Source organism: Hippopotamus amphibius, chromosome 4, assembly GCF_030028045.1.
Source record: "Hippopotamus amphibius kiboko isolate mHipAmp2 chromosome 4, mHipAmp2.hap2, whole genome shotgun sequence".
Classification (NCBI taxonomy): domain Eukaryota; kingdom Metazoa; phylum Chordata; class Mammalia; order Artiodactyla; family Hippopotamidae; genus Hippopotamus; species Hippopotamus amphibius.
In genome coordinates, this window is record NC_080189.1 from 42,329,392 (window position 1) to 42,342,637 (window position 13,246).

The following is a 13,246-nucleotide window of genomic DNA, read 5'->3' on the forward strand; positions in this document are numbered from 1 at the left end:
AATTAAATTATATGTATGTTTTTCCAATAGTACTTTCATAGATAGTTTGGGTTTTTTGCCTACACAGTGTCAGAATACACATATTGTATTATGCCTTCTGATGTTCATAATTATTCTTCCGCATCATAATTCTGTAATCATTTTAAGAATATAGAGCATATGAATGCACCATGATTTATTTCATCCTTTGGTGTTGGACATATGGGTTGTTTCCAATTTTCCACTATGATAAATAACATTGTGATGAATCTTTGTATTTATAAAGATGTATGTCTTCGTATACCATGTCTATTTCTTAAGACAAATTCTTAGAAAATTATTGGGTCAAAGAGTATGCCATGTGTAAGGATTTGATCCATATCACCATACTGCTGTCTAGAAAGGTTAAATAAATTGACATTCTCAATCACAGATCCCATGGCAATACTCTTTATTATCAGGATTATTCATCTTTTCTGTGCCAATCCCATGGGGAGAAAGTGGTATCTTATTACTTTAATTTGCTCTGATTTGGTTCCTAATGAATTTTAGCAGTTTTGTATGTTCACTGGCCAGTTGTGCATGAACGGAACTTAATAGGAAGAGCTGCTCTCTGCTGATGACGTGCCGTGGGGGTGGGGGTGGGGACTATTGATTTCTTTGTTCTGCCTGAATTGTCTCCCTAAAGCCCAAGTCTAGGATTCATGAAATTCCCCCTGTTTCTTTTGCATTCAGAGAGCAAAACAACTCTCCAAAACGCTGGAAAAAATGGCCACCAGCCAGAAATTTACGCACTTCAATCTCTTCTACATGGATTTTGACTTCCAAAAAAGTAAGTCTTGCTTGGTTTAGGTATTGACACAAGACAAAAGCAGCAGCTGCCATTTAGAGGCTGCCTGGGCAAGGTGTTTGTTTACAGGCCAACAGGCCGGAGATTGGGCAGGGTCGCTTCTGCCCATTCTGACACATTAATAGCCCTGAGTATTGAAAAAAGATAATGTGAGACTCTTTCTGGAAAGGTGGACGCGTAGCATCGCCTCATTTCACCATTATTTTAGAATCCCTGAAGCGATAGAGCCGGTGAGCAGTTGGAAACAGCTTTGGGCTGGGAGCCAACAGGTCAATGGAATCATCTAACTTATTCTTGACTGTTTAGCAATGCCCCGCTTACAGATGGGCTTAAGATGAGGGTGACAGGAATGAGGGATAAGACAGTGCCTCTCCTAGTGGGCACTGGATTACCCAAGGACTCGAAACAAGGCAGATTCGCAGACCCCACGCATGGTGAAAGTAATCAGAGTCTCAAAGGGAGGGGCTTCAGATGCCTGTGGCAAAGTGGACAGCACATGATCCCAGCTTTCTGGAAAGAACACTACTGCTGCTTTTCCAGCATTCTGTCCAAACGCTGGGGTCGCTGATGAGGGGCCACAAGAAAGCAGGCGTGATTACTGGATTTATCCTTCACATCTTGACTCTGAAAAATTATTATCTATTGACTTTAATCCTTCCAGTCCCATTTTCATCGCTCAGCAATTGTTATACACGAGAAAAGCCTCTGTTGATTGACTGCCAGCTGAGATGATGCTAATGAAAAGCTTTACAGTGTATGTAAAGGATGGATGATTTCTCATACAGAGTTTATCATCTCTATGTACCCACCACCAACTCCCCCAGCCCAGGCATCTGGGATGAGGCAGATGGCTATCATGAATTATCAAATATGACATTAGCTGACACGTTTTGCATTGTAGACTCTAGTACTTCAATTCTGAACATCTTTTCAACAAGACTGATCTCCCTTAACTAGATTTCCTGCCTAGGTGATACATATTTCTTTCATGGGGAGAGACATTTTGATAAATAACCTCTCATTAAAATGCTGAATTAAAGCCTCATTTAATGAATTCCTGCTGTAAACAAATGCACCACCAAGTGGTATTTGATCATCACCAACCTTGGATATAGATAAAGTTTTTCAAAATATAATAATGCCTAACATACACTTGAGACTTTTTCATTTTCCATAGTAATCTCTAGCTCTGTCATTTATTATCTTTGGGACTGTTGGTGATTCCCTGAACTTTTCTAAACTCTCCTTTCCAGACCTGGAAATGGGGTTATCAAATCTACAAAACAGATCTTTGTGATGATTATAGGAAATAATGTGTAAGCCTCCTGCATGCCATGCCTGGTACGTAGCCAGCACCCAGGAAAGAGCACCATCCCTTATACCCATGCCACTCAACACATGGTTCAGAATGAGCAGCACCTGGGGGCTGGTTATCAAGGCAGAGCCCCAGGCCCCACTCCTAATTAGGACCCACCTGATCAGAGTCTGCATCTGTACATAATCCACAGATGAACCATACACACATTAAAATTTAATAAGTGGGGCTCCTATAATGCTCCAAGATTAAGAACTTGGTCACTCAGTCATCATTTTTACTAAGCCCTGCTATGTGCTGTGTAGGTGCTGGGAATATAACTGTTAACAAAACAGAACAGTCCTTCTCTTCATGAAAGATACAGAGAGAAGGGCTTTCTCCTGCACCCCATGCTGGCCAGCATTCCACATGCTTAGAAGCAGAGGTTCCTCAGCACCTTCTTATCCTCAGAACAAAAATAAATGCAATAAAAAAGCAAAAAGTGCAGTTAAACTGAACATTCTACATCAACGTGGCTGTTGGTCACCGTACTGAGAAACCTCCTAGGCATCTCTCCTTGTTTGGCAATTCTCATCAACAGTTCAAGGAATTTCCTGAGATGTTGTAATTTTATTAAAAATACATGCAAAGGTCCAGTTTTGGTACAGGGCCTTCTTTGCCTTCTGCATATGAAGTTAGTCTCCACTAGGGAAGACACAGTGGGAGGGAGAGCAGAGGCAGAGGAAATGGTACCCTGGGACCTGCCTCCAGAAACATCCCACATAGCATCGTGTTTAATAGCTACATGCCACCATGTGCACTGCTGAAAGAGAAGGAATTTTTATCTAGTTTTCAGGAACTGTGGTAAGGTCTTAACTTACACCCAATGTTAGACTATTGCAAAGGGAATGCCTACCTTGAGATTTTAGCATTTTCCAGAGTAGGCAGAGGGCACATGCACTCCCAGATCCATCTCCGTGGATAACCTCTCACAGAGGTTATCCTGGGCAGCTCATCATCCTGGAAATCTGGCCTACCTCATGTAGGTGAATGTGTTATTATACAAAGAGCCCAGAATTTGCAACCAGATAGACCTGTATTCCTATCTCAACTCAGACACAGAATAGCTGTGTAACCTCGAGCAAATGAAATAACCATTCAGGTTTAATTTCCTTTTGTGTAATGTAGAAATAACTAAACCGTGGGATTTATGTAAGGATTGAGACAGCACTTGTCATAAAGTGAGGACTCTGATATCTGTTAGCTGACATCCTCCCACCACCACCACCATCACTATATGTAAAGCACCTACTACATACTTCCAGGGCTTATGATGGATGGATAATAAATGTTTATTCTTTTTCAATGTCTAACCCTCCCCATCACCAACTGAGCCTATGCGTCCTCTGAGCTCCTCACAGGAAGCCATGGTAGAAATGCATCTCTTTATCACACAGTCTCCTTTTATCAGAAATAAAAACCCTACAGAGTCACTTACTAAATCTGCAGTCTCACTAGTCACATGAAGATCTCTGCTCTCATTTTTTTACTGTATTTGACCTGATTATTGCATCACAAATATCACTTTTCACATGCAATTTACAACTTTACACCCTGTGACAGAGCAAACGACAGTTGAGGGTCCCTGTCCCTTGAGGGTAGACACAAGACCTCTCTGTTCTCCACTCTCACAGCCTCGGTTCAGCACCAAAAGATGACTGCTCACCTCAAAGGCTCTTTTTCTCTTGCTGACTCATCCTCCAACTGGTTATGAGCTAAAGAGAGGCAGCAATTTTTTTCTCCCTTCAAGAAATGCCAGCTTGAGCAGGTGATGTCCTTTTTCTTCATCTCTACCACACCTCCCAAACAGAGGGAGGAAAATGCCACTTGGCTGACAAGGCCATTTTTTCATTGACACTTTAAATATACCACCAGCTGCCCTCAGCTTCTAAGGCAACTCAGTTGGCGTCAACCTGATTCTTCATTCCCCTCCCCCAAGCATATGTTTTTAAAAATGACCAGTGACTTCATGGTGCTGACCAGAATCCAGATTTCTCTTCTTAGATATCTGCTAATGTTGCTGTTCCTCACAGAGCTACCAAATGTTCTATGCATCTTCTATGATTTCTACTGCTGCTCTGAAAACCTGGTCGTTAGCAGAGTTTCTCTGAATTTACAAATAAAGGAAATACATCCGGTACCAAATCCAAAGAGATCATTCATGATCTTTCAAGAGCTTTAATTCAGCTGTTCCAAAGAACAAGTGGGAATTTATTTACCTATTTTTAATTATGGTCCCAGGTAGGAAGGGAACTGACCAACTTACCATAATACCCGGCTTGGACCTCCCACTCCAAAGCAGGGAAGAATTTGAGACCACCATCTGGTATTGCATTTATTCTAAGAAAGCAAAATTTCACCCTGAGATAAACACACTAAAAAGGGTCACTTTGTCTAGCACTACTAATACAGGTAAAACCTTAAACTCTTGCCTGTGAGTCACTCAGTTTTCCTATAAGTGTTATAATTCTGAGGTCTACAGATACTCAATGACTAATAACCCTCACAGACACAATAATCATATGAGAAAATATCCTACATCATGGGATCAAGCCTGAACCACGCATGGGGGATGTGTGACAGGTGAGCCAGGATGAGCAGCACTGGGCTGGAACAGCATGACGTACCCAGGAGAACAGGAGGGACCCACAGGTGCTTCAAAGTGTCAGATCCAGAGGGGAAGGGGGAGCAGCCAGAATTGAACCTGAAGCAGAAAATCCGCTTCCAAGGTCATGGCCTAAAAAACAGAACAGCCAGTCAAACTGAAGCTAGAGCTAGGCAAGCTTCCCCCAAGGCTCTGTCTTTCACGGCGTACCTATGGCCAGCGGCAGGAAACTGTTGAGGTTTGCAAGCTGGTTCAGCAGGACAAATCAGCCTTCATAAGGGTTCGTGTGGTTGCAGCATCACTGTCACTCTGAGCTTCCTATCAGAAGAGCAGATAACATACCATTTCTTCAGAGAGATACACGGTTTACCAACATGAAGCAATCTCTCCCTTGGGACCACATGCAGAGGATACAGTAGACAATGCCCTCAATTTCAGTTTCACAAGAAATGCAAAGACCACTTTCCAATCGCTGCTTCTTCTAGCAACCTCCAATAAAACCCAGACACAAAGTATAAGAGAGTGGCTCAGTGGTGGACTTTCTGGCAGGGAAAAAGCCAACAGGAACTGGTGATCCAGTGTAGGACTCCAAACCACCAGCAGGAATTGTTTCCTGTGCTCTGAGAAGGGCGGCCGTATTTGCAGCCCCTCTGGGGACAGGGATTGGGTAGCAAGTGTGGACGGCCTGGCGTGATATGAGGACTAATTACAAAAGCAGCATAGTATTGACTCAGCTCCGGGAAAGTCCAGCTTCTCTTCCAGTCAAAGCCCCTAATAGCATTCCCATTCCTTCCCTTGGGGCAAAAGAGAGAGAAACAAAGAGGGCAAGAGGGCACAGCTCCCTGCCTTGAGCTTTTGTGGAGTGAAGAGGGAAGGACTGCAGGACTCTCCGCTGTGCCTGCCCCCCTCTCTGGACACCAGGGAAGTGAGGGCATGGGCTCCACTGGGAGCGGTAGGCTTCACAGTCTCCTCTCTGCAGGCTCTCCCGGGATGTGACATTTCCTTGAGGAGCTCTTATTGACTGTATGATATTATAATGTAGAGTTCATTATGCTGTTGCCTTGGAGCAACTGACGTTCCTGGTGTCACCTCGGTTGAAGGACAGTTTTATGACTGTTCATCCTTTCGGGGCTCCTAATGTTTTCTCTGTAGCCGTACTCACTCGAACTGTGATGTTGAGATCATTTTAGGTAATTACATTTCCGACGAACTGTGTGAGTTTTAATGAGGATTGCTTGACATATGCAGGCCGTGTCTGGAAATGGCAGCCCGTGAAAGGAGATGTTAGCAAAATGTTTAATATTTTCCTCCTGCTCCTGAAATTCTGTCCTCCTGGCCACTGAGAAATGAGATGGACTTAATTCGATGTTGAATATTTTAGAGCTCACCCTTCCTCACCATCCTCCTCACTCTACAAGCCACATTCATCCAACACTCTCACACATTTTTCTTCCTGAGTTAGAGAAAAAATAATGACACGATGGAAAGATCATTTCTATTCAGAAAGCCCCCAGCCCGAAATGATGACTCAGAGGCAGACGTGGCTGGGTACGCATCAGCCCAGAAGGAGCAACTTCACAGCCCTTGCTCTTGGGTGTTGATTGTTGCTTGTGAAAGCATGTCTCTAACCCTCTGTGTGTGTGTGTGTGTGTGTGTGTGTGTGTACGCGTGTGCTCGCACCCTGCAGTCACAGAGGAGTGGCAAAAGAAAGGCGGGCAGCCCTGGCAGCTCGTCGAACCCGTGGATGGATTCCACCCTAATGAGGTAAGTGCTGAAGGCTATCTCTTGTGTTATTTTTTTAATATAATTATGAATCCATGAGTTCATTTTTATCCTGTTTTATTCCAGAAAGAATTTGAGGTGATGTACGCACATGTGTAAGATAGAAGATAAGTAAATATAAATTAAATTAAATTGATAAAATATAAATAAAATAAGCAAAAATCAGAGTAAAAAGAAAATAAGGTAGCAATGATACCTGAATTCCTAACTTAATGTCTACAATTCATAATGTGTCCCAGGAAGTCCTAAGCCACTGCCCACGAGGGCACACAAAATCAGCCCCCTGCTTTCTAAGAGGCTGATGCAAAGAGGAGCATAAGCCATGGTCTTCAGAAGATAAAAAATAAGTACTCAAAATAATCAAAAGGATTCCTAGAAGTGAACCCTGTGAGATATTTCTTCTATGGATCCTTCTAGAAAAGAAGAACTATATGAGAGAAGAACAGTGTCCTTAGCAACACTGTGCAGTGAGAGCTGTCTCTCACCTAGGATTTCAAGGACCAATCCTGGAAAGTAGCTCTACTCTGGCCTCTTCACAGAGCCAGGGGAGCTGGAGGGTGGGACGCGGTCCCCTCCTGCCCTCACCCTGTCCATCATCCTGGCTGCAGCCAGGGAAGTTCGCTTTTATCTGTTCTACATACTGGACTTGCCCATGTATTTCTTTACATAAAAAACAGAAAAAGTAGTGGGGGAGTAGCTCTGCCACTTCTAAGAGTTTGAAAGCCAGGCCCCTGCAGGAGGGATGGGCCATCTGCCCACAGGCAATCCTCTGCAGCTGGAGGCTTCCTGACGCAGCCTTTGTGGCATTGACAAGGGCCCCTCCTGAGAGCCTTCATCTCCACGGTCAGCCAGGCCACGGGGAGGGCTGGTCATCCCCTCAGAAGCCTGGAGGGAACCACAGTTCTCCCTCCCCTTGAGCTCCAGGTCCCACGAGTACCCATGGGCAGGGCTAAGAACTGTCTCAAAAGAGTGCCACGCCATGGTCAGATAGGTGGACAGGGGAGTCCCACAGATGCTGGGTAAATTTTAAAGTGAGTATTAAACGTGCATCTTACTGTGTTAAATAACAACCCAAAAAATCTATATAATGCACCTCAGAATATCTAAGTTTCCTGTGTATCATGTGGATGGGTTGATCCAAGAGAATGACTGGCTAGAAGCTGGTAAAATATTAGAGTTTGCCCCCCCACCCCTGCCTGCGCAAAAAATGATGTGTTTGGTTTTAGAGTACGTAATGTGGAGACCTTATTTCTGGCAATAATTAGGTATTAGTTCTTGTCATTCTTTGTACACCACAGGACGTTACCCTTCTGACTTTACAGAGCATGGGGACGAGAGGAGATGGTCAGAGAGGGGGTAATGAGGGACAAACTAAGAAGAAGAGGGTCAAAGACAGCTTTGCTGTATCCCTCGGGACATGTTCGTCTGATCTGTCAAAAGACTATTCTGTCCCTGACTCTTAGAATAGTATTAGGGTTCAAGGTCTGTCAAATTGGGGCTCTTTCTTGCACTCAAACAGCTTTGCCGATAACTGATTGTTGAGAACAGTCAAAAGCTGAAAATCGGTATGTGTCATAATCTCATGTCATTCCTGAGAGACTTGTTCACGTGCTGGGGGTGGGTGATAGCGTGGGCAGCAGTGGTGGAGCCACATCTCAAGTGGGTGACAATGGATGGATATGCCGAAAGCCCGCCTCGTTGTCACGGATGTTAGGCTGAGCAGTCTAGATGGCAAATTGCCATCCCAGAGTGTTTACGGAGTGCCTACCCGGTATCAAACACAATAAGTCAAGGGTGAACAAGAAGCCGCCCCTGCCAGTTAAGGAGATTACAGGGTAGAGTGGGAGAAGGACAAGTCAACAGATAATTAAATGTAAAGTAGTCAGTGCTTCCAATTGTGTAAGCACGGGTGCTGTGGGAGCATTATAGGGGTGGTGGGATGGGAGAGAGGGGTGCAGGAAAAGATTTTCAGAGGAGGGAACTCAACTAAGACCATGAGCCAGTCAGGTGAAAGGAAGAGGGGAGGGGCCGCAGGAAATGTTCTGAGCCAAGGGAAGTACAAGGGCAAGGACCTGAATATGAAAGAAAGCATGGCACATTGGAGGTAATAAAAGTGCTTCAGTGTGACTAGGACATAAAACGTGAGAGTGGAGTGGAGAGAGAGATATTCGGGGACAAATCACATAAGGTCCGTATGGGGTTTGACCTTTTCAGTTGTGGGGAATGGGGAGCCATTGAAGGTTTTTCAGCAAGAAGGAAAAATACCCAGACTTGTGCTCTAAAAAGATCCCTGTGGTAGCAGTGTGGAGAATGATTTGGTCCAGAAGGAGGGAGACCTGTTTGGAGGACGCTTCTGTGTGATGAGAGGGTGACGGCCTGAACAGAGGTAGTGAGAGTGAGGAGAAAGAGAAAGGCCTGTACTGGAGAGAGTCAGACAGTTGAATCAACAGTATATGGTTATTTATTGGATGTCAAGGTAAAAGAGAAAGAGATGCTAAGCCTCACACTTCTTTTGTAACTTGGGAAATTGGATACATGATTCCGTTGCCTGCTGAGGTCAAGAACACTTTTTGGGAAATGGGGTGGTTTGAGGTTTGGTACATGTTGCATTTAAAGAGCCTACAGGATGTCCTTGCAGCAGATAATATACAAGCTTAGAGCTCAGGAAGGGATCTGAGCTGGAGATACAGATGTAAGCACCATCCAGACAGGGTTGTGACTTGAAGCCTTGAAGAGGAGCCTCCGATGTTCCTGCATACTCTCCTCCCGATGGCATGCCCTACAGCAGAAGCAGTGTTAAAGGATCCTTCTAGACCATGGGGCAGCTATGGGAGTCCACGTCTTTTCCGTCTTGAAAGAGCCAGATGGGCAAGGCTGAGTCTCAGGGCCTCATCCTTAGGGCACAGACAAAATACCAACCAAAAGAGTAGACTCAGACCTCTTTCAAGGGCCCCCTCACCAATTCCTGTACAGCTGAGCAAAAACAGTTGATCCTGGCCCCTCACCACCAAGGGTTGAGCAGGCTTAATTTTTTATTGGCCTATTTCTTCCTAAAACTCTGCCAGAGAAGCAGGAGGAGTGTGTAATCACTACTGATTCAACTGCTCCAATTTTCTCAGGGAGACAAGTTTAAGTATATACATGGGCTGTGTTGAACAGTTCGAATTTATGATTGATAGATATTAATTTTTGAGCCAGATTATATTCACCATCTAAATTCTTTATTTATATTTTAATGGAAAATAAATAAGCATAGAAAAATTCCTGTATATCAATAGACTGACAACCGCTTTATTTTGTCATCTCATTCCCAAAATGCAGAACCAGAATTTCAAGAAATATCTTCTTCAATATAAGGGGGGTGGGGTATAAAAGAGTATATAATGCTAGACTTGCTGATTGGTTGGATTTGGTGGGTAGCAGGGAGATGACTCACAGGATTGGACAACTGGATGAAGGGAGGTGAAAATATCAGGTCAAGGAACTCAGAAGAAGCAGCAGATTTGAACATTCTGAATTTGGGGTGCCTGCACAATATCCAGCCATTCGATCAAATCTGTGGGTTCTGATCTTAGGAGGGGGGTCTGGCCTGGTGACACAGGTTGAGGAATCACCAGCTTCTAGCTGAGAGCTGGAGACATTGGCAGGGATGAGATTGGCCCAAGGGATCAAATTATGAAGAAAAAGATCAAAGAGAATTAAGACTGAGAAGGTATTCTCGTTATCTATCATTGCATACCAAATGACTTAAAAACCACCCACATTTCTTTTTTTAAAACTTTTTATTTTATATTGGAGTATAGCCTATTAACAATGTTGGGATAGTTTCAGGTGCACAGCAAAGCCGTATTTATACATGTATCCATTCTGCCCCAAACTCCCCTCCCATCCATGCTGCCACATAACATGGAGCGGCGTTCCCTGTGCTGTACAGTAGGTTCTTGCTGGTTATCCATTGTAAATATAGCAGTGTGTACATGTCAATCCCAAATCCCTAACTATCCCCTGGTAACCACAAGTTCTTTCTCTAAGTCTGTGAGTCTGTTTCTGTTTTGTAAATAAGTTCATTTGTATCATTTCTTTTAGATTCTGCATATAAGTGATATACTTCTCTTTCTCTGTCTGACTTACTTCACTTAGTATGACAATCTCTAGGTCCATCCATGTTGCTGCAAATGGCATTATTTCTTTCTTTTTAATGGCTGAGTGATATTCCATTGGATACTTATACCACATATTCTTTATCCATTCCTCTGTCGAGGGACAGAGGAATTTAATTTAGGTTGCTTCCATGTCTTGGCTATTGTAAACAGTGCTACAAAGAACATTGGGTGCATGTATCCTTTCAGACCATGTTTTCCTCTGATGTATGTCCAGGAGTGGGATTGCAGGGTCATACGGTAGATCTATTTTTAGTTTTTTATGGAACCTCCACACTGTTCTCCATAGTGGCTGCACCAATTTACATTCCCACCAACAGTGTAGGAGACACATTTCTTATCTGACAGTTTCTGTGGCCAGGAAGCCAGGCACAGATTAGCTGGGTATCCTGCTCCACTGTCTCTCCCAAGTTGCCATCAAGGTGTCTGCCAGGGCTGGGTCTCATCAGAAAGCTTGACTTGGAAACTTACATGTTTGTTGGTAGAATGCAGTTCTTGAGGCGTGTTGAACTGAGGGTCTCAGTTCCTAGCTGGCTGTTGCTCAGAGGTCACCTGAGTGACCTGCTTCCTCAATGAGTGCAAAATGGCAACAGAGTCTGCCAGCAAGACAGATTGTACACAACGTAATCACAGAGTAACATTCCATCACCTTTGCCATATTCTAGAAGTTAAAAGCAAGTTACAAGTCCCACCACACTCAAAGGAGAGGGATTACACAGGTGTGACTGCCACAAAGCGGGAACAATTGCCCATCACAGCAGGACCAACTGGAAAGAAGACCTAGGAGAAGACTAGATGCCTCTGGAGAAAGCAGGTGTATCTGAGAGTTGGGAATAGCAGTCAAACTGCTGACACATTGCAGAGAAAGTTTGTCTTAGAAAAGAAATATCATTGCAAAGACCCAAGACCCAGATTTGTGGCCTGTGGAAGCTGCATCAGTTCTACCTGCTCAAACACCCACTTTTAAAAATCTTTTCAGAGTTGAGTATCTGAAAAGGCACTTAAAAGGCCTCTGGGCCTAAAATCAGACAATAGTAAATAGAAAATTTTGAAAGAGCCACAAACATACGTCAAGTTTGGTTTCCTGGGCTATGCCAGAACCACCCAGCTAAACATCCCTAACACCTCCTGCCATAGAAGCTTCACCCAACAAAGCTCTCTGCAAAACAGCCTCCTCTCCTCATGCAAGTAGCAACTCAAAACATCTTCTTAAAACTCTTCCTGCAGGCAGTGAGTTTTCCATGACATCAATTCCCTCTTCTTTCTTGAACTGTGACCCCTGTACACTGCTGGAAGCAGACCTCTGATATATAATCAGTGGATTGGCTTTAAATAAGTTAGTAGGTCTTTATTTGTCTCAACATGTAAGTCCCTGGGAACCCAAGGTCCTTGGCAGACTGGTGGAGCCCCTCAAAAAAGGCAGCTACGTTGGCAGTAGGAAGAGGGAAGAGGGAGGGCCTTCTGGGTCAGGGAACCCTCACTCAGGCTGGCCCACCTGTGCATCAGGGACCATGTTTGTTCAGTTTGCTTTATACACCAACTGGCAGCAGTGGTTTTGGTGCCGACACAATGAATCAGCACAGACGGGCTGGAGCAGGAAACTTACATTTTTGCTTAAATGTTTTTAAATACATCTTACACCACTGTTATGTTGTAAGTTTACAAATTTAAAATTAATTGGGACCAAAAGTAACCAGGTGCAATAGACTGTGTTTCTGGACAGATCAAAGAGGCCAGAGAAATAAAACTTCTGTGCCCTCCCTGTGGTGAGGGCTTCCCTGCAGGTGTTTAAAAGCAATCTTACAAGACAGCCTGGAAGTATTCTTCCTGCAAGAAAAATAAATTCAGAGTAGATTTTTTACTTTGGTCTGATGGCACCCCAGAGTTAAATTTAGCAAGAGTTCAACTTAAAAGGTATCAAGTCATGATAAACTGTTGGTAAAATCTATATACTCTTGCTCTGAATTGCATTTTTTCTTTAAAAATATTATAAAAATGTAGTTACTGTTTAGGGTTTGTTTTTATGGTTGTCTTACTAAAGAGTTCCATTTCTGTAGCAAAATATATACAATTAGCTTACGAAGTGGGAGTGTGGAGGTGTCTCGGGTGATGTCCAGCCATGACTACCGCTGGGCTTCTGTCACATCTGGATATGTGAGCAGCTCGTGAGCATGTGGGCCGGATCTGACGTGGTGTATTTTCTTGGAGGATGCGGTACTTTCCTAGGGAAGAACTCATCATAAGTACAAATATGGTTAAGCAAAGAAGTGTGGCTCAATTTTAAACTGTCATCAGAAGGGAGAGAAATTCTAAGAGCCATATGGTGGCTGTCACCAAGCACCAAATCAAGAAACAGCATCAGGTCCCCTCCAACACACCTCTCCGTGGACTCATGACTGAATCCTAGGGAGATCAGGGGCTGCAAGTAATAGCTGAAAGAACTGCTTCACCAAAAACTGATATAAGACAATGGGGTGTTAAGTTGCCCTGCTTTGTCACCTCTTCTATGAGAGTTT

At 43.8% G+C, this 13,246-nt stretch overlaps 1 protein-coding gene across 2 annotated transcripts in view; it reads left to right on the forward strand.

Annotated features, from left to right (window-relative positions):
- Positions 1 to 13,246, forward strand: part of AOAH (acyloxyacyl hydrolase) — a 163,846-nt gene that overhangs the window by 147,853 nt on the left and 2,747 nt on the right. For both annotated transcript variants that reach the window (XM_057732690.1, XM_057732692.1), the window contains 2 exons: positions 715 to 811; positions 6,476 to 6,552. In XM_057732690.1, the coding sequence (XP_057588673.1) occupies positions 715 to 811; positions 6,476 to 6,552 (174 nt within the window). The remainder of the gene's footprint in view (positions 1 to 714; positions 812 to 6,475; positions 6,553 to 13,246) is intronic.